Below are 14,261 nucleotides of genomic sequence, written 5' to 3'. Positions count from 1 at the left end.
ATGGCTCTGTTTTCAGACTTTGAAAAATCTAGCTCGTGACAGGAGACTTTGGCCAATCACAGGTCATTCCAGAGAGAGAGCATTCCTATTGGCTGTTCATTTAACTTCGGTAGCTGTCAATCAATCGGTCAAACTAGGCAGCACTGATCAAAAATGAATTAATACTCTGTTACGGTATTGCCTATTTCTTGCCTCAGATGTTTTTAGAAACATCTTGTAGTGTCCTGTTTAGCTGTAAAATGAGAAAGTTTTCTCCTGCTGGTGGGAGGTGCTTGGTATTTCCTCAATTTATCTCAACATGGCTGCCGGGTCATAAACTTTTTCATTTTATAAATAAGCAGGACACTACAAGATGTTTCTAAAAACATTTGAGGCAAGAAATAGGCATTACTGTAACAGAGTATTGATTCATATTTTTATCAACGCTGCCTAGTTTGACCGTTTGATCATAGTTTGCGAGTGTTTGACAGCTGCTCATATAGACGGCCGGCTCCAACTCGGCTCTGATTGGTTGTTTTCCTCCAGTCTGTGAGATCTTGCAGATGCCATTAGGAGCACCGGAGAACACAGAGGAACAAGACTTTTTTTCAGATTACCTGTCTCATGCACTTCTGTCAGGATGTAGTGACCGTTTTATAAAAATAACATTTTTAATAATATTTGCTCCAATCTTGCCTACTGCTGCTTTAATGAAACACTCACTTTTTGATAATTCACTAATCATTCAAGTATAAATGCCAAAGAGTTGTTGGTGGTTTCAGCTTCCCAAATGAGACAATTTGCTGCCTTTCCTTGTATTAAATTAGAGTAAACTTAAATATCATTGAAGTTTGGACTGCTTGTCGGACAAAACAAGACATTTGTGGATGTCACTTTGAGCTCTGGGTAATTGTGATGGACATTTGTCACTATTGTCTTACATTTTACATAACACACAAGGAATTGACTGATCAAGAAAATAACCAGCAGATGAATCCAAAATGAAAATATTTATTAGTTTTAGCCTAATATAACATAGTTAACAATTAGCGCCACCTCAACCGAGAGTTTAATGCCACTTACACATTAACACATGAGTAATACTAATACAATGTTGTATGTATAATAGCATATACAGTATATAGTACAGGTTTATCGTTAGACAAGGGCTATTTCTCTGCAATGAATACTTCTGATACTTAAAACACATTTTTCTGATAATACTCTTTGTACTTTTACTACAGTCACATTATTAGTGTAGTGCAGAACATTTACTCATAATAGAGCTATTTTAGTGTGGTCTTGTGTGATATGGGATTTTGTACAACTGAAAATACATTAAAAACAGTTTTATAGTCAAACTTTAGCTTGTTGTGTCTAACATTGGATAACCACTTTGGGTAAACGGTAATATATTTTAGTTGATTTAAATTAAACCAGCATCCAAAGATAAGACCACCGACCCATAAGCCATGGATTTACACTGTTTATCTGATTTTCAAATAGCGTTGTCTAAGGTTATAAATAAACTTATCGATTCCCTCACTTAAGCAATTTTCGTCCGTCTGAAAAAGGAAGTCAATATGCACCTTGCAGGGACATGATAAGAATGGATCATTTAAGCATACATCTCTTATAATGGCATTGTTCTTTTCCTGAATGTCTCCACTGTGTATCTTTTTATTGCAGTTGCTTAAGGCCTGGCACTAAGAGGCTGTAATCATGCGGTGTGTTAGAATATAAAGTTTGACCTGTGATGTGTTGATGTGACCTGGCATGGGATTTCAAATTTTGTCTGCTGTTAAATATTTTCTATGCGGTGTGCTAGATGAGGCAGAACCTTTGATTTATATGTATTATTAGGTTATTAGGTTCTTCACAACACACATAAGATAAATATGTATCGACTGAGAAACAACTAAAAATAGCACCTTAAAATACTGAAATATTTGGACGCTACAGTAACTACAGTATGATAAATGTGCGGGTGTTACATGCACAAAACATTTTTTTATGTCAGTGAGGGTAAGTAAAACATTTCAGTTTGTCACCTGCACATGCAAATGCAGTCTTTTTTATTAAAGGCACATAGGGTTCCCAAAACTTATTTAAAAGTTCAATGCTAAAACATTTCCAGAACCTAATACTGAATTTTTACGACTGTACTAAAGTGATGCCGCAGTGAAGCAACTTGTACAGATCCCCATGGCACTGAAAATGCTTTTTTACTGTCGACTAAAACTTGAAGAATGGATAAAGAATTTTTTTCTCTAAGAGTGGGAGTTAAAGTTATGGGCAGCAGGAGGGGATTTCAGGGCAGGTATTTTAAGAGAGGAAGGGTGTAGTCTTTACAACAGACATTTCATTTTCTCATATTTTAATTGCTTCGCCCCATGCAACACATATTCATATTATTTGCCAGCCCATGGGTGGGCGGTCACGACCCAGACTTTGGAAAACAAATCTGTAAAGAACCAAATCACCAATGAAGATGTCTGTTGTTTTAATTTTAGTTTAATAGTTGAGATGTGTTGCACCTCGAGTTCTCACATGATGGTGTCCGGTGCCATCTAGTGGTGACAAGATGGCAGTAAAGAGTAGTGGTATGGCTCTGTGTTGTGGGGGTTCGACTCGTTATTTTATATCAGTCCCTCAGGAAAATTATTTTTTATTCAGCCACTGAAGAAACAAAGAGGAACCATATTAGTTTATAGAGCCATTATGAGAATTGCATTGGAAGGAACTGCAGCATTTCTGGATGATTTATGAACGAGGGCCAGTAGAGTTATAATGGACGTGTGCTGTAATACTAACATATATAAAATAAACCATTAAAATACCAAATGTTATAGTCAGCATGTTCATCCATCTGTTTCATGTGCTGTTTTACCATCTTGGCTCATTTTGAGTGTGACTGCCTCTTCACAAGTCCTCATCTCCGCAGCCACACCATGCCTCCGCTCCTCGGCCAGTTTCTTGTAGTTGTAGTAATGCATGAAGAAGAAATATATGCCAGGCACCAGCATGAACACTCCGCACGCGTAGTACATGTATTTGTAGTCCCCTAAAATATCAACTAGAAGTCCTGAAAGAGAAGACGCACACTTCATTGGTTGTCATTTTATAAAAAATGTTGTTTATGCATTTATAATCTGAAATAAAATATCTTTGTCTACAAAGTTCACAAACCTGACATTGGAGGTCCAAGAAGCACCGGTCCACATTCGATGATGGTGACGAGTCCGACTGCACTGGAGAAGCGCTGAGCTCCAACAAGGTCCATCAGAACTTCAAAAAGCAGTGAGCAAACCATCCCAAACGCCACACCAAAGATGATTGCATAAGTAACCAGACCCCAATATCCAGGTAACAGTGGGCATAAAAGGTGGCACACGCCATTGTATGCAACTGAAAAACTGAAAAAGTATTGGATCCGTGGCCGAATCCACTTGGTGTTGCCAATGAGGCCAGTTGCTGGTCTGACAATCATGTCCACCAGAGCAAAAATAGAAAGCAAGAAAGCTGCTGAATATTCATCAATCCCTTGATGTTTGGCGTACGGAGCCAGAAAGACCACAGGCGCGAAAAACCCAAAAAACATGACCACATTACCAATGAGATAAATGAGGAAGCCCCGGTGTTTGAAAAGTGAGAGATCTATGAATTTGTACAAGCAGCCCTGACTCCTGCTCTCGTTTTGCTTTTCTTCAGTCAGAAGGTTAGCTGACTGTGCATTGGTGTCTGAAGTAGCAGCTTTCTCGGTGGCTGCCCTGTTAAACTCCGGTGGTTCAGCCTTTGGTTTGGGTTGGGCATTTTTATTGACTGGTCTCATCAAAGCGCCAGCTACACAGCAGTTCAAAACAATGCCTCCCAGGATGAGGAAGCTCCCTCTCCAGCCAAAAGAATCAAAGAGAAACTGATTGAGAGGAGCCAGTGTGAACAGGAGAACTGGACTTCCTGTCATGGCGAGCCCGTTCGCCATTGGCCTTTTGACCTGGAAGTAGGTACCTATGATCGTCAGGGCCGGCTGTAGGTTGAAGGCGAGGCCAAAACCTGTTGAAATAATGAAATGGTTCATTAACATACCATAAATAATACAATATGTGATCATATAATACGATATACAGTAAAACTTGTGATGCTGATGTCTCATTTAAAAAAAAAAAAAATTTAAAGACAGACAGAGAGGCATGTGGATATCTAACAAAAGTCTTCTTCATCAGCAGCAGCTTTATCAAAATGTTAACATTCAGCATCACACATTGTCCAGAGAGGAATTCAGATTTTAATTGCATCATAAAACTACACCATAAAACCATCACGTCCACCTTGAGGGGATTAGATAATGGCATTTTTAGCCGCTATAATAATTCAATATTATTATTCAATAATATTTGCAATAGCTGTGTAAAGGTTTCAAAAATGTACTAAAAAATCAATATACTGTATGCATTGTAGAGCGTTAATATGAATAGCAATTAGATTATGAATTAGTCCAAGGCTCATCTGATACAAAACTACACATTTCTTCCTGATTCATTTCCAACAATTTTTATCATTAGTATTAGAGCTGAGACGATTAGTCAATTAGTTGATCGAGAAAATGCATCGGATGGTAAATATTTTGATAATGGATTATTAGTTTGACACTCTGAGAGCAGTAGCAGTTTGTTTTAGAGCTAGAGTGAAGGTGCATATGCCATATGAAACTAGAAAAAAACCCAAGTAATCCATTGGTACCATCCATGTCATACTAGCATGTCACGAAGGAGGCTCAATAATGCTCCAAAGTTGGACAAAATTTTGGCGAGGAAAGACTGGCATGGCCATTTTCAAAGGGGTCCCGTGAGCTCTGACCTTACGATATGTAACTGAAAATGTGTTCTATGGGTCCCCATGAGTCTTACCTTTACAGACATGCCCACTTTATGATAATCACATGCAGTTTTGGGCAAAAAACATGCAGTTTTTTTCATGCAGTATAAATGTGTTATTTTCACCTATTCTAAAAATGGTGTATTTTAATATTTCTGCATACTGGGGTCCCTAAACAGTCTTGGAATTACATAAATTGGGTATCACTGTAATGCTGAGACTCTTGTGGATCCAATGAGCCCAATAGTATTCATGTGTGATGATGTTGGTCCCCATAGTAGCCATGTCATATAGTGAGGCCATTTTTTGAAATTTGACATCATTGTATAACATGACCTGTGGTGACCTCTAGGATAATCACAGCCTCAAGAAACTTTACAGCCACAAACTAGAGACATAGGGCATTCAGAGGATGGATGGCGCTCTTCTTATTCATTACTTTTTCTATGGTGTTCCTCAAGGTCTTGGTGTCCTAATGTGGTACTTTGGAGGGATTATTGATAATTTTTATCAATTCTCGAGTGGTAAGAAATGGTTAAATTTAGCACCAAATCTGTGTAACAAATGGTATCAATCCAAAAATTGCTACAACAACTTATGATACACAATAGAGTACTTCTATCATAATGTTCTAAACCTTTATACACTTTTAGAATGAATTTATAATATATAAATAATTAATTAATTTATGTTTACTTCTGATTTATTACTAGGAAAACTTGACACACAGTGCTGCATCTCAAATTAATATTCAGGTTCCCAGCTTTCAGATGATGTACACCACTTCTATTTGACATCTACTGCTGACCTGCTATCTCCCCCTAAAGACCCCCTGTACCCCCCCCTAAAAAAGAAAAAAACGGGTCTATTGTGGGTCTCAGAGTGTTAACCAACTTTTGAAAAAGTTTGGTTTTGGACTGTTGGTCAATGATTAATTGATGAATTGATAAAGATATCTGCATATTAATCACTAATGAAAATAAGTTAGTTGCAGCCTTAATTACTATGTCCATAGTGGTCGAATACCTTTTCATTTCTAGATAAAATCCAGCAATTCACTCATGTACAGTTGTTTTCTGTGCCACAGTAGGTAGAGTACCTCCACGTGATTAAAAGCCTGAGAGGTTTCTTTTCTCGCTGGTATTAGCTTGATCATGTGATCTGGCGTACATGCAGGCATGTGGGGATTTTCTAGTAGGTGAGGTATTTACAAAAACAAAAACAAGGTCCAACCCAAGCCTGTGTATTGTTCTGATAGCATTGTTTTAACAGGGCGTAATTATTTCATTGTGATTTGAGAAAATATTTACACATTGCACACAATGGCCCAAGTTAACCCCCCACAGGGGCGCAAACGTGTCTAGTGGACTGACTCTGAGGATCAAAACACACCTGCATCCTCCTGAGTCAGCCGGTCACAACATAAAGCAAACATTACAAGAAACACCAGCAACCTTACTAGTAAAAGTTGTCAAAATCCAAATGAACTCTATCTTATCTATTATGATTGATAATGAAAAATATAAAAATGTACCTCCAATTACTCCAACGCAAAGATAAAGATGCATGATAGTCCTGCCAAAAGAAGCAAGCACCATGCCAGCGCTAACCATAACCCCGCCGACCATAACCACAGGTCTGCTGCCGTAGCGGTTGACAAGTACGCTGCTCAAAGGTCCTGTACAGAGGAGAGAAATATCTCATTTTCTTGGTACAATCATTCCCTTAAGGTTTACAGCACTGAGGCTATATCTGTATTAGTTAAATAAAGGACAAAACATGTATGATAGAATAACTTTGCTCATTCAAAAATGTTAATGGGAAACATCAGAAACATTTTTCTAAATGCTTTTTGTCAAATTTTTGAAAAGGTATGATTGCCACTGACCTCCTGCATACATAGAAGCGAGCATGACTGAGGACAGCCAGGCAATCTCACTGTAGGAAACTGAAAAATATTCCTGAATCTCCTTAAAGTAGATGGTTAGGGACTTGGGAAAGGCATAGGAGAATCCTATGGAGAGGAAAGCGCCAAAGACGACAGCCCAGCCCCAGCCTCCATCGGGAGGTGTGTAGCCCAGTTTGGCAGCTGCTGGAGGGGGCATGATCGATCCGCCGGCTGGATAGTGGGAACAGGTAAAAGAAGTGAACAAAGTAAAAACATCTTTGCATTTTCAAAGCTGTGGCAATGCTCACACGATGCAGACCGTAAAACATACATTCTACATATCACAAGAGCTCACCTCTGCACAATCCTTGGAACAGTATTGGTCAGGCTATGAACCCTGTTGTTGTACCAAGCTGTGTCTGCCTCAGAAGCATAGCTCAGAATAGAAAGACCCCGCTTTAAGGCCTTTGATCCCATCACGTGTGCTTGCATGACAAATAGGTGTGACCATATACAGAAAAAGCAACAACCCTCCTGGAGATGAAATTTATTTTGTTAGCGCTCAACACTAACATGAGTTCCTGGAATCACAGGAATAGATGTGCCGTCAAAGCCTTGCGGGACTTGTGGTTGTTGAATAAAGAAAAGCTGTCTTTGCCGTCTTTTATCTTAATTAAAACGAGGAGGTGCTCAAATTTAATTAGACATTACAGTAGATACACATTTAGCTTAGAATATAACCAGAAAACCCCTGTATTGTGTTTCAGCTATTCAGAAAGAATTATTCAAAGTATGGAGTTATTTTTGTGTCTTCATTGTGCAAGCAAACAGAATAGGTTTAAGAACAAAACTGTCGACATGCAATCAAAACATGTTTTATTTCAAGTAAAATCAATTTTCTGAATCCACAAGTTTTGTTTGAATCCAAAAGTTTTGGTTAAGAATCCAAAAGTTTTGGTTGGGAATCCTAAAATTTTGTTTGCAAATCTAAAAGTTTTGTTAACGAATCTAAAAGTTTTGGTTGCGAATCTAAAAGTTTTGGTTGCGAATCTAAAAGTTTTGGTTGTGAATCCGAAAGTTTTGTTCGGGAATCCAAATGTTTTAGTTGGGATTCCAAAAGTTTTGGTTGCGAATCCGACAGTTTAGTTTACGAATCTAAAAGTTGTGTTTGCGAATCCAAAAGTTTTGTTTGTGAATCATAAAGTTTTGGTTGCGAATCCAAAAGTTTTGCTTGCGTTGAGCTGAATCTCATGGGCGGGACCTACGCTGAAAGACGTAAGACTCATCTCTATTGGCCAGTCTAGATCGGAGTGACAGCTTAGCAACATCCACTGTTAGTAAACGAGAGAGGGAGTATTGAAGTCCATGTAGAAGACAGAGTCTGAATGGAGAAGACAGAAAATGAATGTACTTATTTAATTAATTGCACATAACTTACATCTTAGTAATGGGAAGCATGTTATGTTTGAACTGATACATGCAGATTTCTTTTGTTTGAAAACAAAACTTGTGGATTTGTAAACAAAACTTTTGGATTTGCATTAGTATATGTTTATTCACAATTTTATTTTAACTTGCAATAAAGCATTTTTTTATTGCAGTGTCGTTATTTTTGCTCTTTATTCTATTTTTTTATTACAATGTGGAAAGATTTACTTTCCACCACTGAGTACATGTTATACTGTTGTGTTTTTCTAAGCATTCTTTAATGCTCCTATTAGAATAAAATAATTGTTGGTTATTTAACTGAAAAGTAGTAATGTGTTTTTGAAACCTTCACTTTTTTTGCATCAAATCATACCGGGATGTTTGCTGAAATTGATTGGATGTGGCACAGCCCTACCTAGAAAAAATTCCACCAGCCGCCATTGCTGCCTACTGAAGCTTTAATGTGTATTTAGTTAACGAGGACAAGTTAAATGAAACTAATACACTTAAAAGATGCTCATTTATCTCATCTATCTGCAAAAGCCCAATAAAATATCCCCCCCTATGAGAAACTGGGGTGTGAGTTCACCTTTGTTCCAGTAACATTTGTCTTGTTAAAAAGCAGCAGAGTGAGACCTCTCATGGCAGAGTTACACAATAACCACGCCCCCTTCAGTCAGGCTTCCGGTTAGCTGCAGGAGGATGAATGAACTATCTGTGTAGCTGTAGTTCACCGCTGTGGTAGTCAGGTTCAGTGTATTTATGAGATGTTTTCCCGAATTAGAGTATGTTTGGTTTCGGGTTTGACCAGATTTCCCTTAAACTCAATGAGAGTGGCACCTGTCCTCTGCAGACATCAGCATCGGACCTGCAGCAGCTCTGCAGATGTCAGGGTAAGCTTTTAAGCGTTTTCTGTTATATTATTGTCAGTAACATATAAACGTTGTGACTTTTATTAAAAGCTAATTGGCCGAATAAATAATAACATCAACAAGCATTGGTAGGCACTTTGAAAAAGTCACTAACTTGAAAGATATTAGTGAAATCTCTTTGTAGAAGCTTAAAGTTGCTATTATTTAAAGGGGGTCTGTTTTTTTGTTGTTTTTTTTAACTTTCCAATGATCTACACAGTCTTGCAGTCTTAGGTTTGTTTTGGATATTTTCTCTGTAAACTGTAGCACATTCAGATCTTTTTGCTTTTATGCATTATTTAGTTTAGTAGCCAATTAATATTATTAATAATAAAATAAAAAATTAGAAGTATGATAGTATGAATCATATTGAAGTCATATTATTTCTTTATATTAATCTTGTCTCTAGGTGGAGGCTTCAGATAAACCCATTGTTTTTTTTTTTGCCTCTTCCTGCACTGTATATTATTCATTTATCATATATTAATTTATTTATTTTTGTTATGTTGTATAGTCTTAAATTGTGCAAAACAAATAAACAAACAAAAACAAAAAATTCCCCCCAAAGGGAAAAATAAAGTACAGTATTAGTTGTAATCAGGGTCTAAAATTAAGTTTTTTCCTCACGTGCCACTGTGGCAGGTCACTGAACATTTCTACTAGCCACACATTTTTTGTCTGCCACTTCTGAAATCTATGTACAACACTTTAGGTTAATTAAAAAAAAAAAATATATATATATATATATATATAATATATATATATATAATAATATATATGTATATATTATTATATATATTATATATATTTTTTAAAACTTTTTTATGCAATCATAATAGTAGGATCTGCATTTGCATTTATCACAGAGGATGCATATTGTATTGACAGAGTTAATCTTTGCATATAAACTGTTAATTAGTTTGCAATGTATTGCAATACTCAATATTTTAGATATTTTCTTCCACTCATAGTAAACACTGAGTCAGTGGTAACAGACAGTAGAAATATGGATCATGTAACCTTAATCCCTGGCTATTTTGTAATTTAGGAATTTCTTTTAAAAAAAAAATTCTTAATATAAGGAAAACCTGTCTGACCTGAAATGTTTACCTGCCACAGCCAACATTTACCTGTTATTTGGCAGGTTGCAGGTGCTAATTTCATTCCCTGGTTGCAAGTCTGGTAAACTTGCCTTATAAGCAGTCTGTGTTCAGCCAAAGATGTTTGCTAGAAAAAGACCACCACTCTGTCGTTTTAATAGAGTAGTAGAAGATAAGGGATTTAAGTGCGTGTACTGTTATTTTCTGTTATTGCAAAACACCAACGGAGTGGTACGTCTGTCTATAAGAAAACACCGTGACACACAGCGTGCAGTCACGTGCAGTCACGAGTTGATTTGTGCAAAGTGTGCTCGTCTTTTCAGAAAGTTAGCAGCTAACAGTTAGCTAGATGGCCAACAGCTAACACCAGCGGATAAAACAACAAGTTCTCCCAGTTAACTTCACTTTTATGCAAACATCACCTCAGTATCTGAAGCTTGTCACCTTTTTAAAGCTGTGAATCTGGAGCAGCAGAGTGTGTAGAGCCGAGCAGCAGCAGCAGCAGCAGCAGGCGTGTGTCCTGTCCTGAGAAACTACAATGTCAACTTCAGCACAGCTGCAAAAGTTGAGACTGCATGAGAATACGATGTACCACATACTGGGAATGAGAGAGGTCACATGCCAAGCTTCAAATGTCAGAAGTGACAGCAGTTAATCATTAATATCAGGTGGAAAATAATGCTAAATATAATGCAATGATATACCAATCAAAATTATGATATACAGGTGCAGCTAAAAAAATTAGAATATCACGAAAAAGTTCAATATTCTTCATCAGTTATTTAAGAAAGTGAAAATGTAATATATTATAGACTCATTGCACATAAACTAAAATAATTTTAATTATTTTTTTTAATTATTTTTTTAATTAATTTCGATAATTACAGCCTAAAGCTCAAAAAAGAAAGAAAAACGTATCTCAAAATATTAGAATATTTCATTTTGAGTTTCAGTAAATTGCTATTCATACAGAATAAATACCATATATCTCTCGGTCTAGTTTAGTACACGCGACCACAATCATGAGGAAGGCTGCTGACTTGACAGTTGTCCAGAAGACGATCATCGACACCCTCCACATGGAGGGTCAGTCACAGAAGGTCATCGCTGAAAGGGCTGGCTGTTTGCAGAGTGCTGTATCGAAGCATGCTCACAGAAAGTTGACTGGAAGGGAAAAGTGTGGTAGGAAAAGGTGCACAAGCAACAGGGTTGACCGCAGCTTTGAGAAGAAGCCGATTCAAGAACTTGGGAGAGCTTCACAAGGACTGGACTGATGCTGGAGTCAGTGCATCAAGAGCCAGCACTCACAGATGTCTTCAAGAGATGGACACAGCTGTCGCATTCCTAGTATCAAGCCACTCCTGAACCAGAAATAACGTCAGAAGCATCTAACCTGGGCTAAGGAGAAGAAGAACTGGACCATTACTCAGTGGTCCAAAGTCCTCTTTTCAGATGAAAGTAAATTTTGCATTTCATTTGGAAATCAAGGTCCCACAGTCTGGAGGAAGAGTAGAAAAGCACAGAATCCAAATAGCTTGAAGTCCAGTGTGAAGTTTCCACAGTCGGTGATGATTTGGGGTGCCATGTCATCTGCTGGTGTTGGTCCACTGTGTTTTATCAAGTCCAAAGTCAACGCAGCCGTCTACCAGGACATTTTAGAGCACTTCATTCTTCCGTCTGCTGACAAGCTTTATGGAGATGCAGATATCCTATTCCAGCAGGACTTAGCACCTGCCCATGGTGCCAAAACTACTGCCAACTGGTTTGCTGACCATGATATTACTCTGCTTGATTGGCCGGCCAACTCGCCTGACCTGAAGCCCATAGAGAATCTATGAGGTATTGTCAAGAGGAATATGAGAAACATCCAACCCAACAATACAGATGAGCTGAAGGCCGCTATCAAAGCAACCTGGGCTTCAATAGCACCTCAGCCGTGCCACAGGCTGACCGCCTCCATGCCACGCCGCATTGATGCAGTAATTTTTGCATTTATACACTCAATACCAAGTATCGAGTGTATAAATGCACATACTTTACAGAAGTTGGACATTTCTGTATTGTAAATCCTTTTTTTGATTGATCTTAGGAAATATTCTAATATTTTGAGATACCTTTTTCTTTCTTTTTTGAGCTGTAGGCTGTAATTATCAAAATTAAAATGAAAAAATGCTTGAAATATTTTAGTTTGTGTGTAATGAGTCTATAATATATTACATTTTCACTTTCTTAAATAACTGATGAAGAATATTGAACTTTTTCGCGATATTCTAATTTTTTGAGCTGCACCTGTACTTATTATCCAAATTATGACTTAATATCCCACAATTTTTTTTTTTTCCTGAAGAACTTTCCATCTATTTTGTTTTCTTTTCCTGGTAGTTCAAATTATTGTCTTTCAAGTACTGATGCAAAAATAAACTGTTGCTTATAATAACAAAGGGTTTTAATTTTCATTTTATCCACATTTTGCAGTCATTCATTTAATTATGATGTACTAATTATCCAAATTATGACTTACTATCCCACAATTATTATTATTTTTTCCCTTAAGAACTTTCCATCTATTTTTTTCTTTTCCTGCTAGTTAAAATTATTTGCAGTTGTCTTTCAAGTACAGATGAAAAAATATACAGTTGCTTATCAATCAATCAATCAATACTTTTATTGCCATGTCAACCCACAGTTGATTGGAATTTGTTTCGGTGCAGTGCTCATTAAAAACAGACAAAAGACAAGCACACACATATAAAAAACATAGTGTACATAGGAGACAACCAACTACATTTATACAATCATTCAGACCAATAAAATGCTAAAATACTGTGAAGAGCCTTGTGCTATTGCAACTTCCCCTAAAGTGTCTATTGCAAAACATTCCTAAGTGCGTGTTGGCTGGAGCGCAATTCCTTCTGCAAAGACCTCATTCATTAGAGTTTAGGTGCCTAATAGCATCATTATAACAAAGGGTTGTAATTAAAATTGTATCCACATTTTGCATTCATTCATTTTTTCTAAAGGTTTTCATTTGATTATTAGCGCTATATAACTGTTATGTTCATAATATATCTAGCTCACATTTCATTTTGTGTACAGTATACAGTTTTCACAGTATCATTTATGGAGAGATGAAGTCCCTCCCCTTCCCTTGGACCCCATTGGACCTTATTTCGGAAAAAAATATGCACGGTAGTCAATAGGGGTGTAAGAATATCGCGATATTTTGTTTTGTGATACTGAATCGATTCTCAAAAATACTCCTTTTTATTAGTATTTTTTTTTTTTTTACATGCAAAGATTAACTCAGTCAATACTTATTTAATTTGAAAATCAAAGACAGCAGTGGTGTTATCATTTGTTCCGTGCTCTCTTTCAGGTGCTGTATGATGGGCGTTGTCCTATATGTGTGACGGAAATCCGGTTCCTCCAGTTTCTGCAGAGAAAGCAGCCTGGGAAAGTAGATTTTATAGATATTTCCCTGCCAGGCTATGATGGAGAGAAATACAAGGATGTCAGCTACGACATGGCCATGGAGGAAATGCATGTGATTGATGAGAAAGACAAGGTAAACTTACTTTTTTTTTGCAGATTTTAGCCTAAATGTAGCATTATGCCTGCAGGCTTACCTCCTCTTGTGTATTGGCAGGTTCACCGTGGGATCCCAGCATTTGCAGTCATGTACAGTGCAGTGGGGCTTGGCTGGTTGGGTCGCCTGATGATGTGGTCACCTGTGAGACCATTCGTGGACAAGTCCTATGCCATCTTTGCCAGAAATCGCTTAAAGTGGACCGGACGTGGGGACGAGTGCACCACAGGATCCTGTGAAAAGAAAACACATTGACTCTTGACCACAGAAAAAAAAGTATGTTTAATAATCCATTAAAATATTTAATCGCAAATTACACATTTCTTTCATCTGTTCAAAATGTACCTTCAAAGGGAGATTTGTCAAGTATTTAATACTCTTATCAACATGGGAGTGGCAAATATGCTGCTTTATGCAAATGTATGTGTATATTTATTATTGAAAATAAATTAACGACACAAAACAATGATAAATATTGTCCAGAATCCATTTAG

General features: G+C 37.2%; 2 protein-coding genes across 5 annotated transcripts; one reads left to right on the top strand and one right to left on the bottom strand.

The window, feature by feature from the left end:
* Positions 1-970: 970 nt before the first annotated feature.
* On the bottom strand, positions 971-10,829 carry LOC119489967 (monocarboxylate transporter 2-like). Of its 4 annotated transcripts, XM_037773044.1 has the most exons (6): positions 10,604-10,829; positions 6,743-6,973; positions 6,389-6,532; positions 3,169-4,032; positions 2,870-3,064; positions 971-2,658 (listed from the first exon to the last, which is right to left on the bottom strand). In XM_037773044.1, the coding sequence occupies exons 2-6, from the start codon at positions 6,957-6,959 to the stop codon at positions 2,648-2,650; spliced, it is 1,431 nt and encodes a 476-aa protein (XP_037628972.1). In that variant the 5' UTR covers positions 6,960-6,973; positions 10,604-10,829; the 3' UTR covers positions 971-2,647. The 4 variants fall into 4 exon arrangements, with proteins under 4 accessions (XP_037628972.1, XP_037628969.1, XP_037628970.1 ...); XM_037773041.1 differs by having other exon boundaries at positions 971-3,064; XM_037773042.1 differs by having other exon boundaries at positions 971-3,064; positions 10,626-10,829.
* Positions 8,875-14,080, top strand: LOC119489968 (uncharacterized protein At5g50100, chloroplastic-like). The gene is made up of 3 exons (XM_037773045.1): positions 8,875-9,063; positions 13,558-13,746; positions 13,828-14,080. The coding sequence occupies exons 1-3, from the start codon at positions 8,938-8,940 to the stop codon at positions 14,020-14,022; spliced, it is 510 nt and encodes a 169-aa protein (XP_037628973.1). The 5' UTR covers positions 8,875-8,937; the 3' UTR covers positions 14,023-14,080.
* Positions 14,081-14,261: the final 181 nt, after the last annotated feature.

The sequence above is a fragment of the Sebastes umbrosus genome, chromosome 6, assembly GCF_015220745.1.
Source record: "Sebastes umbrosus isolate fSebUmb1 chromosome 6, fSebUmb1.pri, whole genome shotgun sequence".
In the NCBI taxonomy this organism is placed as follows: domain Eukaryota; kingdom Metazoa; phylum Chordata; class Actinopteri; order Perciformes; family Sebastidae; genus Sebastes; species Sebastes umbrosus.
Note: the sequence above shows the minus strand (reverse complement) of the source record. Positions and strands in the feature narration are given on the sequence as shown.